Genomic DNA, 24462 nt, shown 5'->3' on the forward strand with positions numbered 1-24462 from the left:
TCCCCGGATAACATGTATGGATAGCGTACACATTCAAAATATATGTCTATACATCAGGAGGCAGGCTCAGACGGTGTTAGGCCCAGTATGGCTTGCACGTGATTGCACAAAGGTGAGAAAGGGTACCGTATCCACGGATAACATGTATGGATAGCGTACACATTCAAAATATATGTCTATACATCAGGAGGCAGGCTCAGACGGTGTTAGGCCCAGTATGGCTTGCAAGTGATTGCACAAAGGTGAGAAAGGGTACCGTATCCCCGGATAACATGTATGGATAGCGTACACATTCAAAAGATATGTCTATACATCAGGAGGCAGGCTCAGACGGTGTCAGGCACAGTATGGCTTGCAAGTGATTGCACAAAGGTGAGAAAGGGTACCGTATCCCCGGATAACATGTATGGATAGCGTACACATTCAAAATATATGTCTATACATCAGGAGGCAGGCTCAGACGGTGTTAGGCCCAGTATGGATTGCACGTGATTGCACAAAGGTGAGAAAGGGCACCGTATCCCCGGATAACATGTATGGATAGCGTACACATTCAAAAGATATGTCTATACATCAGGAGGCAGGCTCAGACGGTGTAAGGCCCAGTATGGCTTGCAAGTGATTGCACAAAGGTGAGAAAGGGTACCGTATCCCCGGATAACATGTATGGATAGCGTACACTTTCAAAAGATATGTCTATACATCAGGAGGCAGGCTCAGACGGTGTAAGGTCCAGTATGGCTTGCAAGTGATTGCACAAAGGTGAGAAAGGGTACCGTATCCCTGGATTACATGTATGGATAGCGTACACATTCAAAAGATATGTCTATACATCAGGAGGCAGGCTCAGACGGTGTTAGGCCCAGTATGGCTTGCACGTGATTGCACAAAGGTGAGAAAGGGTACCGTATCCCCGGATAACATGTATGGATAGCGTACACATTCAAAATATATGTCTATACATCAGGAGGCAGGCTCAGACGGTGTTAGGCCCAGTATGGCTTGCACGTGATTGCACAAAGGTGAGAAAGGGTACCGTATCCCCGGATAACATGTATGGATAGCGTACACATTCAAAATATATGTCTATACATCAGGAGGCAGGCTCAGACGGTGTTAGGCCCAGTATGGCTTGCACGTGATTGCACAAAGGTGAGAAAGGGTACCGTATCCCCGGATAACATGTATGGATAGCGTACACATTCAAAAGATATGTCTATACATCAGGAGGCAGGCTCAGACGGTGTCAGGCACAGTATGGCTTGCAAGTGATTGCACAAAGGTGAGAAAGGGTACCGTATCCCCGGATAACATGTATGGATAGCGTACACATTCAAAAGATATGTCTATACATCAGGAGGCAGGCTCAGACGGTGTCAGGCACAGTATGGATTTGACGGCCCAGACTACACAGCGGAGGAGCAGGGAGAGGTAAAGATTGCAAATGCTGGGGCCCTGCCCAAGCAAGGGGGGCCCACTCGTGGGCGTTGGTACTGGCACTGGGCCCCTCATAGTATGGCGGTGTGTCTGACGGCGGGTGTGCACCACCACCGTCAGAGACACTTGATTGCACTATGAGGGACCCTGTGCCAGTGCCCGCGCCCAAGAGTCGGCCTACCCACCTGTCCAGGGCAACGGCACTCGCACGGTGTCGTGCGGTAGGTGGTGACCCCGGCCATGGGGGGGGAGGCAGCACAGTTAGGGAGTTTTAGAAAGTGGCATATGCTGATGTTGGACATTCAGCTGATGCAAAAGGCGAAATAGGTCAAGTCCCAGGAAGAGGTGGATCAAAGCAAGCCATTTTTCTGTCACCCTATGTGTCATCAGGGGAAGGTGGGACAAAATCCTTGGAAACCCATGCATGGTTCATTTTAATGAAGGTTAGATCATCCACATTTTGGGTTGACAGACGGGTCCTTTTTTCTGTCAGGATTGATCCAGCTGCACTGAAGACTCTTTCCGATAGCACACTTGCAGCTGGGCAAGCGAGCTCCTGTAAGGCATATTGTGCCAATTCAGGCCAGGTGTCCAGTTTAGCAGCCCAATAGTCAAAGGGGAATGACCTGTGTGGGAGAACATCGATATGGGAGGAAAAGTAGTTTGTAACCATAGTTGACAACTGCTGTCTCCTGTCACTTTCCGTCGATGCTGTATTACCAGTTGTGTGAGCGGTACTTGAAAAATCAGTCCACAACATTGTCATGAAACCCCTGTCTCCAATGCCACTTCTGCTGTGTGCACCATGAACACCTCTGCCAAGCTGCCCCCAGCCCATACGGCTCGTGTGAGAACCATCACCGCTGCTGTGTGCTGGGAATGCCTCAAGCAACCGATTTACCAGAGTTGCTTGTTTATTAGCCAATATTAGGTCAAGGTTCTCCTGTGGCATGATGTTTTGTAATTTGCCTTTATAGCGTGGATCCAGGATGCTGGCCAACCAGTAGTCGTCATCGTTCATCATTTTGGCAATGCGGGGGTCCCTTTTTAGGATCCGCAAGGCATAATCTGACATGTGGGCCAATGTTCCCGGTGTCAATGATGCACTGCGAGTGCTGGTTGGAGGAGCACTTTCTGGCAAATCCACATCCCTCCAGTCACGCACAAACCCTGTACCAGACCTTGCCACACCAACATTTTCACTTGCCCCACGAGATGCATCCTCCTCCCCTAAGTAATCATCCCCATCATCATCCTCCTCCTCCTCTTCTTTCTCCAACTCGTCCAGGAGAGGTCCCTGAGCAGACAATGGCTGAATGTCATCAAGGATTCCCTCCACCTCTTCCTCCTCGTCAACATTGGCTGCAGACGCCTGCTCCTTAAGGTGCGTCAAAGTTTGCATGAGCAGACGCATAAGTGGGATGCTCATGCTTAGGATGGCGTTGTCTGCGCTTACCAGCCGTGTGCATTCCTCAAAACACTGAAGGACTTTACAGAGGTCTTTCAGCTTCGACCACTGCACACCTGTCAACTCCATGTCTGCTCTCAAAGTGCCTGGCCGTGTATCCTCCCACAAATGCATTATGGCCTGCCTCTGCTCGCACAGCCGCTCCACCATGTGCAGGGTGGAGTTCCACCTTGTTGCAATGTCGATAATGAGGCGGTGGTTGGGAAGGTGGAGCAATCGCTGCAGCTTCTGCATACGAACGGAGTGTACAGGCGACCGGCGGATGTGCGCGCACAGTCTTCGCACCTTATGGAGCAGGGCTGTTAACTCCGGATAATTTTTGAGGAAGCACTGCCCCACCAGGTTCAAGGTGTGAGCCAAGCAAGGTATGTGGCTGAGTTTTGAAAGGGCTATGGCTGCCACAAAATTACGGCCGTTATCATTAACTACCTTGCCTGCCTCAAGATGTACACTGCCCAGCCATGACTCAGTTTGTCGCTTCAAGTACTCGGCCAGCACCTCGGCGGTGTGTCTGTCGCCCAAACACATCATCTGCAACACAGCCTGCTGACACTTTCCACTAGCTGCTCGATAGGGGGACACCTCGTGTGCAACAGTGGCAGCTGCTGATGGAGTGCTCGTACGACTGCGCTCTGTGGACGAGCTTTCGCTTCTGGAGGAGGAGGAGGAGGGTGGAACGCCTACAGCCAACTGTTTCCTATACCGTGGGCTAGGCAGCACTGTCCCAAAACCGCTGTCCCCTGTGGACCCTGCATCCACCACATTAACCCAGTGCGCAGTGATGGACACATAACGGCCCTGGCCATGCCGACTGGACCATGCATCAGTTGTGAGGTGCACCTTTCCACTCACTGACTGCTTGAGTGCATGGACAATGCGGTCTTTCACATGATGGTGGAGGGCTGGGATGGCTTTGCGAGAGAAGAAGTGGCGACTGGGTAGGTCATAGCGTGGTACAGCATAGGCCATGAGTTCGCGGAAAGCTGCGCTTTCCACCAACCGATAGGGCATCATCTCAAACGAGATTAGTTTGGCAATGTGGGCGTTCAAACCCAGTGTACGCGGATGAGAGACTGAGTACTTTTTTGACCTACTCATAGTGTCTGGGAGGGTGAGCTGGACTTGAGAGCTGCATATGGTAGAAGTAGCGGTGGAAAGGGCGGACTGAGAGAGGGTTGATGATGGTGATGGAGTTGGTGTTCTTTCTGATGGCCTAGATTCAGTATTTCGTTGATATAACAGTGGGATTCCCTGACTGCTGTGGCCTTGCAACGACACCTCAACATTTGATGCTGTGCTAACCGGTGGGCTTACAGTGGGGGAAACAATGTAGCGTTGCTGACTACCTTCTTTGTGATCAGTTGCACATGTGGCACTTGAGGTTTGGTGTTGTGTCCACGCTTGCAAGTGCATGCTAGTTAAATGTCTAAGCATGCAACTGGTATTCAAATTTTTCAGATTTTTCCCTCGGCTAAACGTCTTTGCGCACTTCTTACAGATAACCTTGGCCTGATCATGAGGATTTTGTTCAAAAAAGTGCCACACTGCACTCTTCCTACTTTGGCAGACATTTTGCGACCTAGCACGCTGTGATGTTTTGACCCTCTGGACAAGCTGTCCAGCAACTCTTTTGATTTTTGGAACCTGTCTTTGGAGTGCTCCGGGCCTGCCAGATAACAGCTGTTGCGATGTTGATGTCTGCTGTGGATGCTCCTCATCTGAGCTATTGGAAGCAGCACCCTCTTCCCCCAATGGATGCCAATCTGGGTCAACAACTGGGTCATCCATCACCTCCTCTTCAATGTCATGTGCACCTTCCTCTGTGTCACCGTGTATGGTGGTATAGTGTGCGGGAAGGGGCACCTGAGTCTCATCAGGTCCAGAATCTGGCTCTGTACACTGCGAGGACAATGTAGTGCTCTGAGTGAATTTACCAGCAGAATCATCTATCAGCGGCTGTGCATCAGTGCACTCCATGTCAGATTCATCTTGGCCTGGGTAATTCACCATTTCACTTGATAATCCAGGCATGGTATGTGAAAACAGCTCCATGGAGTATTCAGTAGTATGGCCTGCATCATCCTTCAATCTTGGTTGTGGTGAAGGACACAAGGAAAGGTGTGGTTCATGAACATGAGCCTCCAATGACGACTCAGTGCTTTTACTTTTTACAACTTCAGAAGAGGAGGCGATAGAGCTGGAGGCTGAGTCAGCAATGTAAGACAAAACTTTTTCCTGATGCTCTGGCGTTAAAAGCGGTTTGCCAACTCCTAGAAAACTAAGCCTTCGAAGCCTTATGGAGCCAGACGATGACGCAGGCTCAACACCTCCTGCATTCGGTCCTATTTTGCTCTTGCCACTACCATCAGATCCACCACCAACACCATCATTACCAGCTGCCAACCCCCGCCCAATTCCACGGCCTCTTCCACCAGCCTTCCTCATTTTTGGTAGAAATGTAGACAAAAATCCAACAAACTATATAGTAATGTAAAACAAGGTACAAGGTGTCTATAGGACAGGGGAGATTTAGATTTTCTGCACACACTAGTGGACACTGGACACTTTTGGATTGTGTGAGGCCCACTGAATATCAGAGCGCTATGTCACAGGCTCGATGGCACAGGTGTGAAAAAAGTGACTACAGGATAAGGGAGATTTTGAATTTCTGGGAGATTTTGAATTTCTGCAGACACTTGTGGACACTGGACACTTGGATTGTGTGAGGCCCACTGAATATCACAGCGCTATGTCACAGGCTCGATGGCACAGGTGTGAAAAAAGTGACTACAGGATAAGGGAGATTTTGAATTTCTGGGAGATTTTGAATTTCTGCAGACACTTGTGGACACTGGACACTTGGATTGTGTGAGGCCCACTGAATATCACAGCGCTATGTCACAGGCTCGATGGCACAGGTGTGAAAAAAGTGACTACAGGATAAGGGAGATTTAGATTTTCTGCAGACACTTGTGGACACTGGACACTTGGATTGTGTGAGGCCCACTGAATATCACAGCGCTATGTCACAGGCTCGATGCAGCAGGTGTGAAAAAAGTGACTACAGGATAAGGGAGATTTTGAATTTCTGCAGACACTTGTGGACACTGGACACTTGGATTGTGTGAGGCCCACTGAAGATCACAGTGCTATGTCACAGGCTCGATGGCACAGGTGTGAAAAAAGTGACTACAGGATAAGGGAGATTTTGAATTTCTGCAGACACTTGTGGACACTGGACACTTGGATTGTGTGAGGCCCACTGAATATCATAGCGCTATGTCACAGGCTCGATGGCACAGGTGTGAAAAAAGTGACTACAGGATAAGGGAGATTTTGAATTTCTGTGAGATTTTGAATTTCTGCAGACACTTGTGGACACTGGACACTTGGATTGTGTGAGGCCCACTGAATATCACAGCGCTATGTCACAGGCTCGATGGCACAGGTGTGAAAAAAGTGACTACAGGATAAGGGAGATTTAGATTTTCTGCAGACACTTGTGGACACTGGACACTTGGATTGTGTGAGGCCCACTGAATATCACAGCGCTATGTCACAGGCTCGATGCAGCAGGTGTGAAAAAAGTGACTACAGGATAAGGGAGATTTTGAATTTCTGCAGACACTTGTGGACACTGGACACTTGGATTGTGTGAGGCCCACTGAATATCACAGCGCTATGTCACAGGCTCGATGCAGCAGGTGTGAAAAAAGTGACTACAGGATAAGGGAGATTTTGAATTTCTGCAGACACTTGTGGACACTGGACACTTGGATTGTGTGAGGCCCACTGAATATCACAGTGCTATGTCACAGGCTCGATGGCACAGGTGTGAAAAAAGTGACTACAGGATAAGGGAGATTTTGAATTTCTGCAGACACTTGTGGACACTGGACACTTGGATTGTGTGAGGCCCACTGAATATCACAGTGCTATGTCACAGGCTCGATGGCACAGGTGTGAAAAAAGTGACTACAGGATAAGGGAGATTTTGAATTTCTGCAGACACTTGTGGACACTGGACACTTGGATTGTGTGAGGCCCACTGAATATCACAGCGCTATGTTACAGGCTCGATGGCACAGGTGTGAAAAAAGTGACTACAGGATAAGGGAGATTTTGAATTTCTGTGAGATTTTGAATTTCTGCAGACACTTGTGGACACTGGACACTTGGATTGTGTGAGGCCCACTGAATATCACAGTGCTATGTCACAGACTCGATGGCACAGGTGTGAAAAAAGTGACTACAGGATAAGGGAGATTTTGAATTTCTGTGAGATTTTGAATTTCTGCAGACACTTGTGGACACTGGACACTTGGATTGTGTGAAGCCCACTGAATATCACAGTGCTATGTCACAGGCTCGATGGCACAGGTGTGAAAAAGTGACTACAGGATAAGGGAGATTTTGAAATTCTGCAGACACTTGTGGACACTGGACACTTGGATTGTGTGAGGCCCACTGAATATCACAGCGCTATGTCACAGGCTCGATGGCACAGGTGTGAAAAAAGTGACTACAGGATAAGGGAGATTTTGAATTTCTGCAGACACTTGTGGACACTGGACACTTTTGGATTGTGTGAGGCCCAATGAATATCAGAGCGCTATGTCACAGGCTCGATGGCAGCAGGTGTGAAAAAAGTGACTACAGGATAAGGGAGATTTTGAATTTCTGCAGACACTTGTGGACACTGGACACTTTTGGATTGTGTGAGGCCCACTGAATATCAGAGCGCTATGTCACAGGCTCGATGGCACAGGTGTGAAAAAAGTGAATTGTAGAATTGGGTAGAATAGGAATCTCCCTAGAGTGTAGGTCTGTAAGAACGGAACAAGTCCTCCACAGTGACACACTGATACCTTCACTGTGGCTGTGATAACAGCCGTTACACGGTACTGTGTGAGGAGCGTACACCGCTGTATGGTGTGAATAAATGCACGCTCAGTACCTTAGCAGGACAAAAAAAAAATTGGGATTGCTTTTAAAAAAGCAGTTTGCAGAGCAGTGGGGAAACAGCAATGCAGCTGTCAGGAAGCCTTAGAAGGCAGCCTAACAACCAACACCGCTGATCCACCACAATATAGCCTCCCCTTGCACTGCACACACAGTGACTGGTGTGTTGTACAGGCAAAATCGCTAGCAGCAGAAGCAGTTTTTTTCTTCTTCCCTGCCTAACGCTCTCCCTACAGAATCAGCAACCTCTCCCTATGCTAAGATCGGCAGAAGTAAGATGGCGGTCGGCGTGCACGCCCTTTTATAACCCCTGTGACGCCCACCAAAGCAAGCCAATCACTTGCATGCCCTTCTGAAAGATGGTGGCGACCCCTGCCTATGTCATCACGTTGCCCACAGTGTCCGTGGATCCTGATTGGCTGAAAAAGAGAGCTAAACAAACTTTTGAAACTCGACTTTGGCGCGTAAGTTGCCGACCTCGTGGCCGACCTCATCCTAGGGTCGAGTTTCGTTTCATGAAACCCGACTTTGCCAAAAGTCGGCGACTTTTGAAATTGTTCGACCCGTTTCGCTCAACTCTAGTGAGGATCCCTGGAAGAAGGGATGGAGGAAGGAGTGCTGCAGCTGCCCCAGTGATCTGGGCCAGCTGGCACGGAAAGGAAGGAAAGCAGAACAGACGTAGACCTGAAACTACAGCTTCCATAGAAAGACAGAACAGATCGGAACTAAGGAGAACAGAAGGATGGTGGGAAGTGGGTTAGAGAGATAGATAACCCTTCCAGTCCAAAGCGCAAGGCCGGGGCCCGGTCCCCGAGGTTGATAGGATCCATAATATCCAGCAACAGACACTGGTGGAGTAGTGAGCCGCTAACGCCTTACTCCCATCATAGACTTGGGACACAACAGCACTTGGATAGTGAGCCGGGACTCTGGAGATAGAGATCCCTGATCAGGCTACAGCTGTCTGTCATACAAGTAAGGGTCATAGGAACCCGAGATAAGAGGCACCCCAGGGAACCACGGTACTGGGGTACTTCACACTTAAAGGCGCATTAGAGGAGACGTTCAGGAAGGTACATGTTGGCGGAGTGTGGAAGGGAGAAGCCTATCTTGCCTGGAGGTTGGCTGGAGCCCTGACCTGGAGAACACGGCGCGGAGGCAGGCACCTCTGTGAACTGCAGACTGTGAGTAAAGCTTTGGAACCGCACACTCTGGTGTTCTCCAGTTATTCCAGCACCGCTACACCTGGGTACCTGCACCTGCACCACCTGCGCCTCCTCACCATTATTTCACCTACACTGCCCTGGGACTACAGCTCCGCCTGTGGGGAGCTTTACCACCTTTGCTGCGCACACCATCAGTCCCAGAGGATCTGCACGCAGCATTGGCCTAACACCATACTTGCCGAACACCACAGGTGGCGTCACAAACTATTCCATTAAACCACCATTTATTTGGGCGCCCAGGGCCACGGACCGGGTCACCGCCACCGCAGAACATCCCCCTGACACCGGCCCGGTACCGAGTACCCCACAGCCCTGGGATGGGGGCGACCCAGGTGCATACCGGGAGCAGCTACCTCCATATACAATATACAAAAAAAGTTGCATTCTATCGTGCTAAAGCATATCAATGTGAAATATATCAAATATGAAGAGCAATACAGCTTTTCAATATTAGGAAAAAATGAATGAGACGCCTTGCAAAAAATTTGGCTAAATGTCTGCCCATCAACCAACGTCAAGGTGGTCTCATAAGACTTATGGGTCCCTATCCAATGTGAATACCTCTCTTAGGCTAAGAGTGCCAAAAACAGCAGTCATTGGTTCTTCTAAGCAGCTGCCTAGAACTCTGAAAATGAAAATGGTGGAGACAAAAAGCAGGACAAGGCTACAAGAAGATAGCATAGCATTTTCAAGTTGCCCTTTCCTCAGTTCAAAATGTAATTAAGAAATGGCAGTTAACAGGAACAGTGGAGGTCAAGATAAAGTCTGGAAGACCAAGCAAAACTTCATTGAGAGCTGCTTGTAAGATTGCTAGAGAAGAAAATAAAAACCCACGCTTGACTGCAAAAGACCCTCAGAAAAATTGATCAGATTCTGGAGTTGTGGTACATTGTTCGACTGCTCAGAAACACCTGCAAAAATATGTCCTTCATAGAAGAGTAATCAGAAAAAAACCTCTCCTGCATCTTCAGCATAAAATTCAGTGCCAGAAGTTGTCATGATCCATGCTGGATCATGACAGATAAAAGCACATGTAACATTTTTTTTCCTTAAGCTGTGTGCTTAAGTTTGGTTTTGCCCCCGGTGGCCATTAGGATTATTACACAGTGGTGTTTTTGTTCTAGTTTGCCCCAGGTGGTGGTAAGCATCATTGCACTCTGGTTTCTTTAGTTTAGTGCATGAGATTATAAAGCAGGTGCGATTGCTGGCTCTTACCTATAAAAGAGTGTCAGGTGTTGCAATCACTGTTGGTGATAGTGTTCATTTCAACCATCCTTGGTGGAGGAAGGATCTAGAGAGAGGTCCTGGCAGCTCAGTCAGAGCCCTGTTGTGGAAGGAGTCAGAGGGGATTTCCTTGCAGCTCTGACAGAGCTTGGTGGCAGCTATTCAGGAGGAAAGCTGCATTCTGGTGGTGGACTCTGTTGCTGGGAGCAAGAGCAACAGAGCAAAGCTAAGTGGTGTTTCCCTGTCTGTATTTTTCCCTGGTGTGTATTAGTACAGCGGTGGGGCCAGTGCCTGCATCACCCAGCTCCCTCGCAAGGGATAGGTGTAGGGTGTGCTAGGGTGACAGGTATCCTGATCGACACCCAGTGCGGAACCGGCCTAGGGAACATTAGGAGTGTGAGGGACACTGACTCAGGGGAGTGCAGGAGGTCTCCACGTCCCCGCTCCCTATCGCAGGGCCCACCGTTGTAACTGTTTCCCCTTGTGTTGTTGTTTAGTTACCAGCCTGCGGGCCGTGTCACACAGGACAGTTTCACGTGCCGTGTCCTGTTGTTTCAGTTACCGGCCTGCTGGACGCGTCACACAGGACGGGTCCACGTGACATTATCACCAACCTTGACATTTTTTTCTGCTGAGCCATGGACCCAATGCAGACCTTTGCCCAAATGCTGCAGATCTTTTCTGATGAGATTAGGGGGCTGCGCGGTGAGTTGGTGCAGCAGCTGCAGCTGTTGGTGGGCTTTGGAGGTTTGGTTCAGGCTCAGGCTCAGCCAGAACCCAAGATATCCCTTCCTGACAGGTTTTCTGGAGGGTGAGGGTTGCTGCCTAGGGGCTACTGTCTCTGCCGTCTCTCTACAACTGACCCCTTCCTCTCCAGTGAGAGCAGCAGATGTGCTGCAGGAGAGTAGGGGCAAGTCTCAACCCTCGCCATTAGCCAACCCTGGGAGGCGCAGACCTTGTGGTGGAAAGGGTTGGAGGGTGGTGTACCCCTTGGAGAAGTGCGGGGGTGTAAGTGTGGTGACACAGGGGGACGCCTCTGTTGTCAATCCCAGAAAGAGTTCACCGAATTGTGACAAACGAATGTGTGGCAATAAACGTTCAGGTCCGGACCTGTGTATGAACGAGCATTTATGGGTGGCCACCAAAAAACATCCAGTGGAAGTGTGTTGCGGAGTCTTACCAGCTCATACCAAACATACACATACACAACTCGTTACCCAGGTCGGCGCTTCAGAGATGTGTGGTGCCTTCGGAACATACATTGCCAATACCAGCGGTGCTCGTTTGTCACCAACCTGACGTGCAGGTAGTTGCAGGGGTGAACTCTGGATCTGGGCATCCCCTCTGTTAGGTGGTTCCCTGATGAGGAGTGGTCTTGAGGGTCCAGAGGCCCCTCATTAAGGGGAGGGTACTGTCATGATCCATGCTGGATCATGACAGATAAAAGCACATGGTAACCGTTTTTTTTTCGTTAAGCTGTGTGCTTAAGTTTGGTTTTGCCCCCGGTGGCCATTAGGATTCTTACACAGTGGTGTTTTTTGTTCTACTTTGCCCCCGGTGGTGGTGAGCATCATTGCACTCTGGTTTATTTAGTTTAGTGCATTTGATTATAAAGCAGGTGTGATTGATGGCTCTTACCTATAAAAGAGTGTCAGGTGTTGCAATCACTGTTAGTGATAGTGTTCATTTTAACCATCCTTGGTGGAGGAAGGATCTAGAGAGAGGTCCTGGCTAGAGTTGAGCGACTTTTGGTTTTTTAGGGTCGCGTTTCGTTTCGTGAAACCCGACTTTTCCAAAAGTCGGGTCGAGCAAGATCGTCCGATTATAGGGAAAAGTCGGGGTCGTCCCGAAACACGAAACCCAATGTAAGTCAATGGGGAATAAAAGTCGGCAGTGAGAGGAGGACAGGAAACACACCTACAGTGCCCATTTGAATGCCAAAAGCATCAATTCTTCTTACTTAAGCTTGTCAACCTTAATTAACTTCATAATACAAGTTACGCACTGAAAAATGGGTGTTATTTGGCTAAAGTTGTGGGGGGGGGAGGGCTGGCTGCAGGTTTTCATGTGCCCTGGGCGAAAGAGCGCCCCTTTAACACATACCACAACTCATCATGCTCCGATACGGCAGATAAATAGCGGTATAGTACAATGAAAAATACCTCACTTTTTGCATCTCATGACGAGGCCCATCTATTTCTCCATACAGAATCATTGGTCCCATATAATATTTGAAACAGTATATGATGAGCTCCACATAATGCTACAGTATATGTTGGTCCCCATGGATGAAGCTCCACTGTCTTATGGGCCCAAATAATGCTCCAAACATAATGGTCCCCATTTCTAATGCTCTAGTGTATAATGGGCCCTGTAAATGCTGCTCCAGTGTCTGATGTCCACCTTTGGAATGTTCCAGTGTATGGTGGGCCCCATCTATCATTCTCCAGAGTATAGTGCTCCCCAAAAATTGCTGTCCCAACATTGAAAACAATCAAATAAGTCTCCTCGCTAGGGAATCCATGTACTTGTCTGGACAGGTGCTGTAGCTTGCTTAACAGCTCGCCAGCCGTTCTCACGCCCAGTATGGATTGCACGTGATTGCACAAAGGTTAGAAAGGGTACCGTATCCCTGGATAACATGTATGGATAGCGTACACATTCAAAATATATGTCTCAGGAGGCAGGCTCAGACGGTGTCAGGCCCAGTATGGATTGCACGTGATTGCACAAAGGTTAGAAAGGGTACCGTATCCCTGGATAACATGTATGGATAGCGTACACATTCAAAATATATGTCTCAGGAGGCAGGCTCAGACGGTGTCAGGCACAGTATGGATTGCACGTGATTGCACAAAGGTTAGAAAGGGTACCGTATCCCCGGATAACATGTATGGATAGCGTACACATTCAAAATATATGTCTCAGGAGGCAGGCTCAGACGGTGTTAGGCCCAGTATGGATTGCACGTGATTGCACAAAGGTTAGAAAGGGTACCGTATCCCTGGATAACATGTATGGATAGCGTACACATTCAAAATATATGTCTCAGGAGGCAGGCTCAGACGGTGTCAGGCACAGTATGGATTGCACGTGATTGCACAAAGGTTAGAAAGGGTACCGTATCCCCGGATAACATGTATGGATAGCGTACACATTCAAAATATATGTCTCAGGAGGCAGGCTCAGACGGTGTCAGGCACAGTATGGATTTGACGGCCCAGATTACACAGCGGAGGAGCAGGGAGAGGTAAAGATTGCAAATGCTGGGGCCCTGTCCAAGCAAGGGGGCCCACTCGTGGGCGTCGGTACTGGCACTGGGCCCCTCATAGTACAGCGGTGTGTCTGACGGCGGGTGTGCACCACCACCGTCAGAGACACTTGATTGCACTATGAGGGACCCTGTGCCAGTGCCCGCGCCCAAGAGTCAGCCTACCCACCTGTCCAGGGCAACAGCACTCGCACGGTGTCGTGCGGTAGGTGGTGACCCCGGCCATGGGGGGGGAGGCAGCACAGTTAGGGAGTTTTAGAAAGTGGCATATGTTGATGTTGGACATTCAGCTGATGCAAAAGGCGAAATAGGTGAAGTACCAGGAAGAGGTGGACCAAAGCAAGCCATTTTTCTGTCACCCTATGTGTCATCAGGGGAAGGTGGGACAAAATCCTTGGAAACCCATGCGTGGTTCATTTTAATGAAGGTTAGATCATCCACATTTTGGGTTGACAGACGGGTCCTTTTTTCTGTCAGGATTGATCCAGCTGCACTGAAGACTCTTTCCGATAGCACACTTGCAGCTGGGCAAGCGAGCTCCTGTAAGGCATATTGGGCCAATTCAGGCCAGGTGTCCAGTTTAGCGGCCCAATAGTCAAAGGGGAATGACCTGTGTGGGAGAACATCGATATGGGAGGAAAAGTAGTTTGTAACCATAGTTGACAACTGCTGTCTCCTGTCACTTTCCATCGATGCAGTATTACCAGTTGTGTGAGCGGTACTTGAAAAATCAGTCCACAACATTGTCATGAAACACCTGTCTCCAACGCCACGTCTGCTGTGTGCACCACGAACACCTCTGCCAAGCTGCCCCCGGCCCGTACGGCTCGTGTGAGAACCATCACCGCTGCTGTGTGCTGGGAATGCCTCAAGCAACCGATTTACCAGAGTTGCTTGTTTTTTAGCCAATATTAGGTCAAGGTTCTCCTGTGGCATGATGTTTTGTAATTTGCCTTTATAGCGTGGATCCAGGATGCTGGCCAACCAGTAGTCGTCATCGTTCATCATTTTGGCAATGCGGGGGTCCCTTTTTAGGATCCGCAAGGCATAATCTGACATGTGGGCCAATGTTCCCGGTGTCAATGATGCACTGCGAGTGCTGGGTGGAGGAGCACTTTCTGGCAAATCCACATCCCTCCAGTCACGCACAAACCCTGTACCAGACCTTGCCACGCCAACATTTTCACTTTCCCCACGAGATGCATCCTCCTCCCCTAAGTAATCATCCCCATCATCCTCCTCCTCCTCCTCTTCTTCCTCCACCTCGTCCAGGAGAGGTCCCTGAGCAGACAATGGCTGAATGTCATCAAGGATTCCCTCCTCCTCTTCCTCCTCATCAACATTGGCTGCAGACGCCTGCTCCTTAAGGTGCGTCAAAGTTTGCATGAGCAGACGCATAAGTGGGATGCTCATGCTTAGGATGGCATCGTCTGCGCTTACCAGCCGTGTGCATTCCTCAAAACACTGAAGGACTTTACAAAGGTCTTTCAGCTTCGACCACTGCACGCCTGTCAACTCCATATCTGCTCTCAAAGTGCCTGGCCGTGTATCCTCCCACAAATGCATTATGGCCTGCCTCTGTTCGCACAGCCGCTCCACCATGTGCAGGGTGGAGTTCCACCTTGTTGCAATGTCGATAATGAGGCGGTGGTTGGGAAGGTGGAGCAATCGCTGCAGCTTCTGCATACGAACGGAGTGTACAGGCGACCGGCGGATGTGCGCGCACAGTCTTCGCACCTTCTGGAGCAGGGCTGTTAACTCCGGATAATTTTTGAGGAAGCACTGCACCACCAGGTTCAAGGTGTGAGCCAAGCAAGGTATGTGGCTGAGTTTTGAAAGGGCTATGGCTGCCACAAAATTACGGCCGTTATCACTAACTACCTTGCCTGCCTCAAGATGTACACTGCCCAGCCATGACTCAGTTTGTCGCTTCAAGTACTCGGCCAGCACCTCGGCGGTGTGTCTGTCGCCCAAACACATCATCTGCAACACAGCCTGCTGACGCTTTCCACTAGCTGCTCGATAGGGGGACACATCGTGTGCAACAGTGGCAGCTGCAGATGGAGTGCTCATACGACTGCGCTCTGTGGACGAGCTTTCGCTTCTGGAGGAGGAGGAGGGTCGAACGCCTACAGCCAACTGTTTCCTATACCGTGGGCTAGGCAGCACTGTCCCACCACCGCTGTCCCCTGTGGACCCTGCATCCACCACATTAACCCAGTGCGCAGTGATGGACACGTAACGGCCCTGGCCATGCCGACTGGACCATGCATCAGTTGTGAGGTGCACCTTTCCGCTCACTGACTGCTTGAGTGCATGGACAATGCGGTCTTTCACATGATGGTGGAGGGCTGGGATGGCTTTGCGAGAGAAGAAGTGGCGACTGGGTAGGTCATAGCGTGGTACTGCATAGGCCATGAGTTCGCGGAAAGCTGCGCTTTCCACCAACCGAAAGGGCATCATCTCAAACGAGATTAGTTTGGCAATGTGGGCGTTCAAACCCAGTGTACGCGGATGAGAGACTGAGTACTTTCTTGACCTACTCATAGTGTCTGGGAGGGTGAGCTGGACTTGAGAGCTGCATATGGTGGAAGTAGCGGTGGACAGGGCGGACTGAGAGAGGGTTGATGATGGTGATGGAGTTGGTGTTCTTTCTGATGGCCTAGAATCAGTCTTTCGTTGATATAACAGTGGGATTCCCTGACTGCTGTGGTCTTGCAACGACACCTCAACATTTGCTGCTGTTCTAACCGGTGGGCTTACAGTGGGGGAAGCAATGTAGCGTTGCTGACTACCTTCGTTGTGATCAGTTGCACATGTGGCACTTGAGGTTTGGTGTTGTGTCCACGCTTGCAAGTGCATGCTGGTTAAATGTCTAAGCATGCAACTGGTATTCAAATTTTTCAGATTTTTCCCTCGGCTAAAGGTCTTTGCGCACTTCTTACAGATAACCTTGGCCTGATCATGAGGATTTTGTTAAAAAAAGTGCCACACTGCACTCTTCCACCAGCCTTCCTCATTTTTGGTAGAAATGTAGACAAAATCCAACAAACTATGTAGTAATGTAAAACAAGGTACAAGGTGTCTATAGGACAGGGGAGATTTAGAATTTCTGCACACACTTGTGGACAGTGGACACTTTTGGATTGTGTGAGGCCCACTGATATCTGAGCGCTATGTGACAGGCTCGATGGCACAGCTGCCTGTGACCAAAGTGACGAGAGGATAATGGAGATTTTGAATCTCTGCGCACACTTTTGGACACTGGACACTTGTGGATTGTGTGAGGCCCACTGATATCTGAGCGCTATGTGACACACTCGATGGCACAGCTGCCTGTGACCAAAGTGACGAGAGGATAATGGAGATTTTGAATCTCTGCGCACACTTTTGGACACTGGACACTTGTGGATTGTGTGAGGCCCACTGATATCTGAGCGCTATGTGACACGCTCGATGGCACAGCTGCCTGTGACCAAAGTGACGAGAGGATAATGGAGATTTTGAATCTCTGCGCACACTTTTGGACACTGGACACTTGTGGATTGTGTGAGGCCCACTGATATCTGAGCGCTATGTGACACGCTCGATGGCACAGCTGCCTGTGACCAAAGTGACGAGAGGATAATGGAGATTTTGAATCTCTGCGCACACTTTTGGACACTGGACACTTGTGGATTCTGTGAGGCCCACTGATATCTGAGTGCTATGTGACACGCTCGATGGCACAGCTGCCTGTGACCAAAGTGACGAGAGGATAATGGAGATTTTGAATCTCTGCGCACACTTTTGGACACTGGACACTTGTGGATTGTGTGAGGCCCACTGATATCTGAGCGCTATGTGACACGCTCGATGGCACAGCTGCCTGTGACCAAAGTGACGAGAGGATAATGGAGATTTTGAATCTCTGCGCACACTTTTGGACACTGGACACTTGTGGATTGTGTGAGGCACACTGATATCTGAGCGCTATGTGACACGCTCGATGGCACAGCTGCCTGTGACCAAAGTGACGAGAGGATAATGGAGATTTTGAATCTCTGTGCACACTTTTGGACACTGGACACTTGTGGATTGTGTGAGGCCCACTGATATCTGAGCGCTATGTGACAGGCTCGATGGCACAGCTGTGACCAAAGTGACGAGAGGATAATGGAGATTTTGAATCTCTGCGCACACTTTTGGACACTGGACACTTGTGGATTGTGTGAGGCCCACTGATATCTGAGCGCTATGTGACAGGCTCGATGGCACAGCTGCTTGTGACAAAAGTGACGAGAGGATAATGGAGATTTTGAATCTCTGCGCACAATTTTGGACACTGGACACTTGTGGATTGTGTGAGGCCCACTGATATCTGAGCGCTATGTGACAGGCTCGATGGCACAGCTGTGACCAAAGTGACGAGAGGATAATGGAGATTTTGAGTCTCTGCGCACACTTTTGGACACTGGACACTTGTGGATTGTGTGAGGCCCACTGATATCTGAGCGCTATGTGACAGGCTCGATGGCACAGCTGCCTGTGACAAAAGTGACGAGAGGATAATGGAGATTTTGAATCTCTGCGCACACTTTTGGACACTGGACACTTGTGGATTGTGTGAGGCCCACTGATATCTGAGCGCTATGTGACAGGCTCAATGGCACAGCTGTGACCAAAGTGACGAGAGGATAATGGAGATTTTGAATCTCTGCGCACACTTTTGGACACTGGACACTTGTGGATTGTGTGAGGCCCACTGATATCTGAGCGCTATGTGACACGCTCGATGGCACAGCTGCCTGTGACCAAAGTGACGAGAGGATAATGGAGATTTTGAATCTCTGCGCACACTTTTGGACACTGGACACTTGTGGATTGTGTGAGGCCCACTGATATCTGAGCGCTATGTGACACGCTCGATGGCACAGCTGCCTGTGACAAAAGTGACGAGAGGATAATGGAGATTTTGAATCTCTGCGCACACTTTTGGACACTGGACACTTGTGGATTGTGTGAGGCCCACTGATATCTGAGCGCTATGTGACAGGCTCGATGGCACAGCTGTGACCAAAGTGACGAGAGGATAATGGAGATTTTGAATCTCTGCGCACACTTTTGGACACTGGACACTTGTGGATTGTGTGAGGCCCACTGATATCTGAGCGCTATGTGACACGCTCGATGGCACAGCTGCCTGTGACCAAAGTGACGAGAGGATAATGGAGATTTTGAATCTCTGCGCACACTTTTGGACACTGGACACTTGTGGATTGTGTGAGGCCCACTGATATCTGAGTGCTATGTGACACGCTCGATGGCACAGCTGCCTGTGACAAAAGTGACGAGAGGATAACGGAGATTTTGAATCTCTGCGCACACTTTTGGACACTGGACACTTGTGGATTGTGTGAGGCCCACTGATATCTGAGCGCTATGTGACAGGCTCGATGGCACAGCTGTGACCAAAGTGACGAGAGGATAATGGAGATTTAGAATCTCTGCGCACACTTTTGGACACTGGACACTTGTGGATTGTGTGAGGCCCACTGATATCTGAGCGCTATGTGACACGCTCGATGGCACAGCTGCCTGTGACCAAAGTGACGAGAGGATAATGGAGATTTTGAATCTCTGCGCACACTTTTGGACACTGGACACTTGTGGATTGTGTGAGGCCCACTGATATCTGAGCGCTATGTGACACGCTCGATGGCACAGCTGCCTGTGACCAAAGTGACGAGAGGATAATGGAGATTTTGAATCTCTGCGCACACTTTTGGACACTGGACACTTGTGGATTGTGTGAGGCCCACTGATATCTGAGCGCTATGTGACACGCTCGATGGCACAGCTGCCTGTGACCAAAGTGACGAGAGGATAATGGAGATTTTGTATCTCTGTGCACACTTTTGGACACTGGACACTTGTGGATTGTGTGAGGCCCACTGATATCTGAGCGCTATGTGACACGCTCGATGGCACAGCTGCCTGTGACCAAAGTGACGAGAGGATAATGGAGATTTTGAATCTCTGCGCACACTTTTGGACACTGGACACTTGTGGATTGTGTGAGGCCCACTGATATCTGAGCGCTATGTGACACGCTCGATGGCACAGCTGCCTGTGACCAAAGTGACGAGAGGATAATGGAGATTTTGAATCTCTGCGCACACTTTTGGACACTGGACACTTGTGGATTGTGTGAGGCCCACTGATATCTGAGCGCTATGTGACAGGCTCGATGGCACAGCTGTGACAAAAGTGACTAGAGGATTAGGGAGATTGGATTGCTTTTAAAAAAGCAGTTTGCGGAGCAGTGGGTAAACAGCAATGCCAGCGTGTCAGGAAGCCTTAAAAGGCAGCCCAACAACCAACACCACTGATACACCACAATATAGCCTCCCCTTGCACTGCACACACAGTGACTTGTGTGTTGTGCAGGCCAAATCGCTAGCAGCAGAAGCAGTTTTTTTGTCTTCTTCCCTGCCTAACGCTCTCCCTACAGAATCAGCAGCAACCTCTCCCTATACTAAGATCGGCAGAAGTAAGATGGCGGTCGGCGTGCACGCCCTTTTATACCCCCTGTGACGCCCACCAAAGCAAGCCAATCACTTGCATGCCCTTCTGAAAGATGGTGGTGACCCGTGCCTAGGTCATCACGTTGCCCACAGTGTCCGTGGATCCTGATTGGCTGAAAAAGAGAGCAAAACAAACTTTTGAAACGCGACTTTGGCGCCTAAGTCGCCGACCTCGTGGCCGACCTCATCCTAGGGTCGGGTTTCGTTTCATGAAACCCGACTTTGCCAAAAGTCGGCGACTTTTGAATTTTTTCGACCCGTTTCGCTCAACTCTAGTCCTGGCAGCTCAGTCAGAGCCCTGTTGTGGAAGGAGTCAGAGGGGATTTCATTGCAGCTCTGACAGAGCTTGATGGCAGCTATTCAGGAGGAAAGCTGCATTCTAGTGGTGGACTCTGTTGCTGGGAGCAAGAGCAACAGAGCAAAGCTAAGTGGTGTTTCTCTGTCTGTATTTTTCCCTGGTATGTATTAGTACAGCGGTGGGGCCAGTGCCTGCATCACCCAGCTCCCTAGCAAGGGATAGGGGTAGTGTGTGCTAGGGTGACAGGTATCCTGATTGGCGCCCGGTGTGGAACCGGCCTAGGGAACGTTAGGAGTGTGAGGGACACTGACTCAGGGGAGTGCAAGAGGTCTCCACGTCCCCGCTCTCTATCACAGGGCCCACCATTGTAACTGTTTCTCCTTTCCCCGTGTCTTGTTGTTTTAGTTACCGGCCTGCGGGCCATGTCACACAGGACAGTTTCACGTGCCGTGTCCTGTTGTTTCAGTTACCGATCTGCTGGTCGCGTCACACAGGACGGGTCCACGTAACAGAAGTATGCAAAAGAACATCTAAACAAGCCTGATGCATTTTAGAAACAAGTCCTCTGGACAGATGAGGTTAAAATTGAACACTTTGGCCACAATGATCAATAGTATGTGTGGAGTAAAAAGGCACAGGAAAAGAGCATCTCATCAACCATCAAGCATGGGGGTGGATCAATCATGCTGTGGGGTTGTGCTGCAGTCAATGGCATGGTGTTCCCCATGCCACGGGTTTCACGGGTAGGGGGAGGAACGGATTCAATGAAATTTCTACAAATTCTTGATGCAAACATAACACCATCTGTAAAAAAAAGCTGAAGTTGAAAAGAGAATACTTTCTACAAATGGATAATGAATGATCCCAACACATGTCAAACTCTCTAATCTGAAGATCATTGCAAATCTGTGACTAGACCTCAAAATAACAGTGCATGAAAGACGACCTAGGAATCTCACTGAATTCAAAGAATTTTCTGAGGAAGAATGGATGAAAATCCCTCAAAAAAGAATTGAAAGACTCCTGGTTGTCTAAAAAAAGCGTTTGCAAGCTGTGATACTTGCAAAAGGGGGTGCTACTAGGTACTAACTATGCAGGGTACCCAATCTTTTGCATTGACCCATTTTCCTTTTTGTAAATTTTAAAATGTAAAAGATGAAAATATATATTTTTGCCTAAAATATGAAGGAAATGTGTCATTTTTAATTTCAGGCTTTTTAGAGATCATTTCATCTTCAACTTAACTTTCACAATAAAAGTAATTTGACCAGGGTTGTCCAAATTTTACATGCCATGGTATATCTATTTTTTACCATTTTGTTTTCTTTTTACATTTTTTTTCTTATTTACTTATATGGGGAGGGGAGAGAGATGCCTTTTGCAGACTAAGGTTGCTTTTACATTATATTTAGGCACATGTTCGCTTTGTTGGCACCATTATAGTATATGATCCTCTCAGTGCACATGTCCGAATTCCGTTTTGCGAGAGATAAGGATGTAAGTCCCAATGTAGGCCACTGAACGAGTGCCTAAGCACTATAAGGGCCTTTATTAAGTTACCCTCTCCTGTAAAAATCAACAGTGTGATGATACAGAACCAGGTAACCCCTGAGATGTTGAGATTGCTTGTAACTGTGGCTATTAATGTTTTGAATGACATCTCTCTGCTGTTGCTCCTGTGCCTTTGCTAAACACTGGACATGATATTACATCCTACTGCAATAAGAATAAAGAAACAGCTATGTAAAGTATGCCAATTTCTGGAACATGGTAATTATCTGAAACTCAAAGATTATTGCTCCAAATTTTTGTTGAAACAGTTTTGTGTTGGTTTGGAGCTTACAATAGTATGAACATAACTCACCTTCTGTCTTCTCTTCCACCCATGAGTTTATTTTTTGCCTAGTTTTATCATCTTGAAAATCTACTGTTTCAACTTTTGCCTGATAAAGTGTCTCGGCAGATGTCAAATATTCCTGAAGTGAATGATAGAAAAATAAGTTGAAATTATTAACTTTATTCCTCACAGACCTTTGATTTGTTTGGTAAATTATGGGATTTATTTGCTAATATAGAAAATATTTTTATGTCAGATACTTAACCCTTAAAGGACTAGGAGATTTTATCCTTTTGCACTTTTGTATTTTCCATCCATAAAATACGTGAAATTAGTACATACTTCATCTTCACTGTAACTGACTGGGGAATGAATGGAGCAGAGCCAGACTCAGTGATGAGCGGTGACGTCACCGCTAGATACTGAGCAGGCACCGGCTGCTCCATTCATTCCCCAGTCAGTTACAGTCAGCAGCGGCTGTGTTAGCAGCGCTCCGACTGTAAATCTATTAACCCCCGAGATGGATATAAGCCATAGGACATGACTGAGCACCGGACAGGTAATACATAGATCTGTTTTATTATTTTCAACTTTTTTTCAGAAGAACGAGGGCTTCGCTAAGGAATTACCAGTGTAATAAAGATTATAAAAATGTGTGTGTTGTATTCTTTCATTAAAATAATTTATTCTTATTGTGTGAGTGTTTATTTAACTCTTTCTTTACTGTAGGATTAGTAATGGATCTGTGTCTTATTGACATTAACCTCTTATTACCTCACTTGCCACCACTACAGGGCAGTGGGAAGAACCGGGCAAAGCTCCAGATTAGGCGCATCTAATAGATGTGCCTTTTCTGGACAGCTGGGGGCTGCTGTTTTTAGGCTGTGGGGGGCCAAGATCAATGGCCCCTTACCAGCCTGAGAATATTAGCCCTCAGCTGTCGGCTTTAATCAGGTTGGTTGTCAAAAATAGGGGGGACCCCACACCGGTTTTTTAAATGATTTATTTAAATAATTAAAAAAAACAGCGTGGGAACCCCTCTATTCTTCACAACCAACCTGGCTGAAGCTGACAGCTGAGAGATGCAGCCCCCAGCTGTAAGTTTTGTCTGGTTGGTTATGAAAATGAGGGGGACCCCATGTCGGGTTTTAATTCATCCTGCTCTCCTGCCGGCAGAGCAGGAGAGCAGATTGTTAGCCGAGGTCAGCACCAGCCGCCAGGAACAGCGCTTACAGTAGCTGCTTCTTCCCGGAGGCCGTCCGTGAGCACGGAGGACTGTGTGAACAGTTCTCTGTGTGCATGTGTGCAGCACGTGTTGCGGGCCATGTGTCTGTGTTAAAACGGACATAACTCCATGTTTTGCACACAGACACATGGCCCGTGAAAACCCGCTGACATCTGCATAGACTCATTCATTTGAATGGGTCTACGTGTGTCAGTGTCTCCGGTACGTGGGAAAACTGTCACTACATGTACCGGAGACACTGACATGTGAAACCGGCCTAGCAGCATGGCAAACACAGGCTCTGATCAGCGGTAAGATTATTACTGGTGGTCAGAGAGCTGCGGTTCCCACGCTGTTAGATGACAGGCAGTTGGGACTGATGGTAAAAAATTTATTACTGGTCACAGGCGTCGGGTGATGAAAGAGTACTACTCTCTACACCTGCTGCCATTGATAACTGTTAGAGCAGTTGCCGCTGATGGGAGTATTTATTGGCCGATGCATGTGCTATAAATAAATACATTAAAAAAATGATGTGGGGTCTCTTCCATTTTTGATAACCAGTGCAAGCAACACTGACAGCTGCGGGCTGCAACCCCTAGGTGTCAGATTTATCATGGCTGGTTATCAAGAATAGAGGAATCCCCACGCCATTTTTTTAAAATCATTCAAATAAATAATTTTGAAAAATGGCATGGGGACCTCTCCATTTTTACATCCATCCAAGCTAAAGCAGACAGGGGGCTGGTATTCGCAGGCTGCTAAAGAATTTTTCTCATGGTGCTCAGGGTGATATTATTGAGGTCACCACAGTTCATCGTCCCGGCTCATAGTGAAGAGCCGATGGGAATGCAGCCACAGTTACCTGCAGTAACCTCAATGTTGTCATCACTCGTCACTAAAGCTTTGCTCGCAGCACCTCATTCTCCCATGGTTTTCAACCTGAAT

The 24462-nt window shown here is 48.5% G+C and overlaps 1 protein-coding gene across 4 annotated transcripts in view; it reads right to left on the minus strand.

Moving 5' to 3' along the window:
- LOC141052853 (serpin B4-like) overlaps positions 1–24462 on the minus strand; it is a 58161-nt gene that overhangs the window by 14364 nt on the left and 19335 nt on the right. For all 4 annotated transcript variants that reach the window (XM_073550161.1, XM_073550159.1, XM_073550160.1 and 1 more), the window contains one exon: positions 22317–22428. In XM_073550161.1, coding sequence (XP_073406262.1) covers positions 22317–22428 — 112 coding nt within the window. The remainder of the gene's footprint in view (positions 1–22316; positions 22429–24462) is intronic.

This window comes from Dendrobates tinctorius, unplaced genomic scaffold, assembly GCF_039654945.1.
Source record: "Dendrobates tinctorius isolate UK_male_01 unplaced genomic scaffold, ASM3965494v1 ptg000163l, whole genome shotgun sequence".
Classification (NCBI taxonomy): domain Eukaryota; kingdom Metazoa; phylum Chordata; class Amphibia; order Anura; family Dendrobatidae; genus Dendrobates; species Dendrobates tinctorius.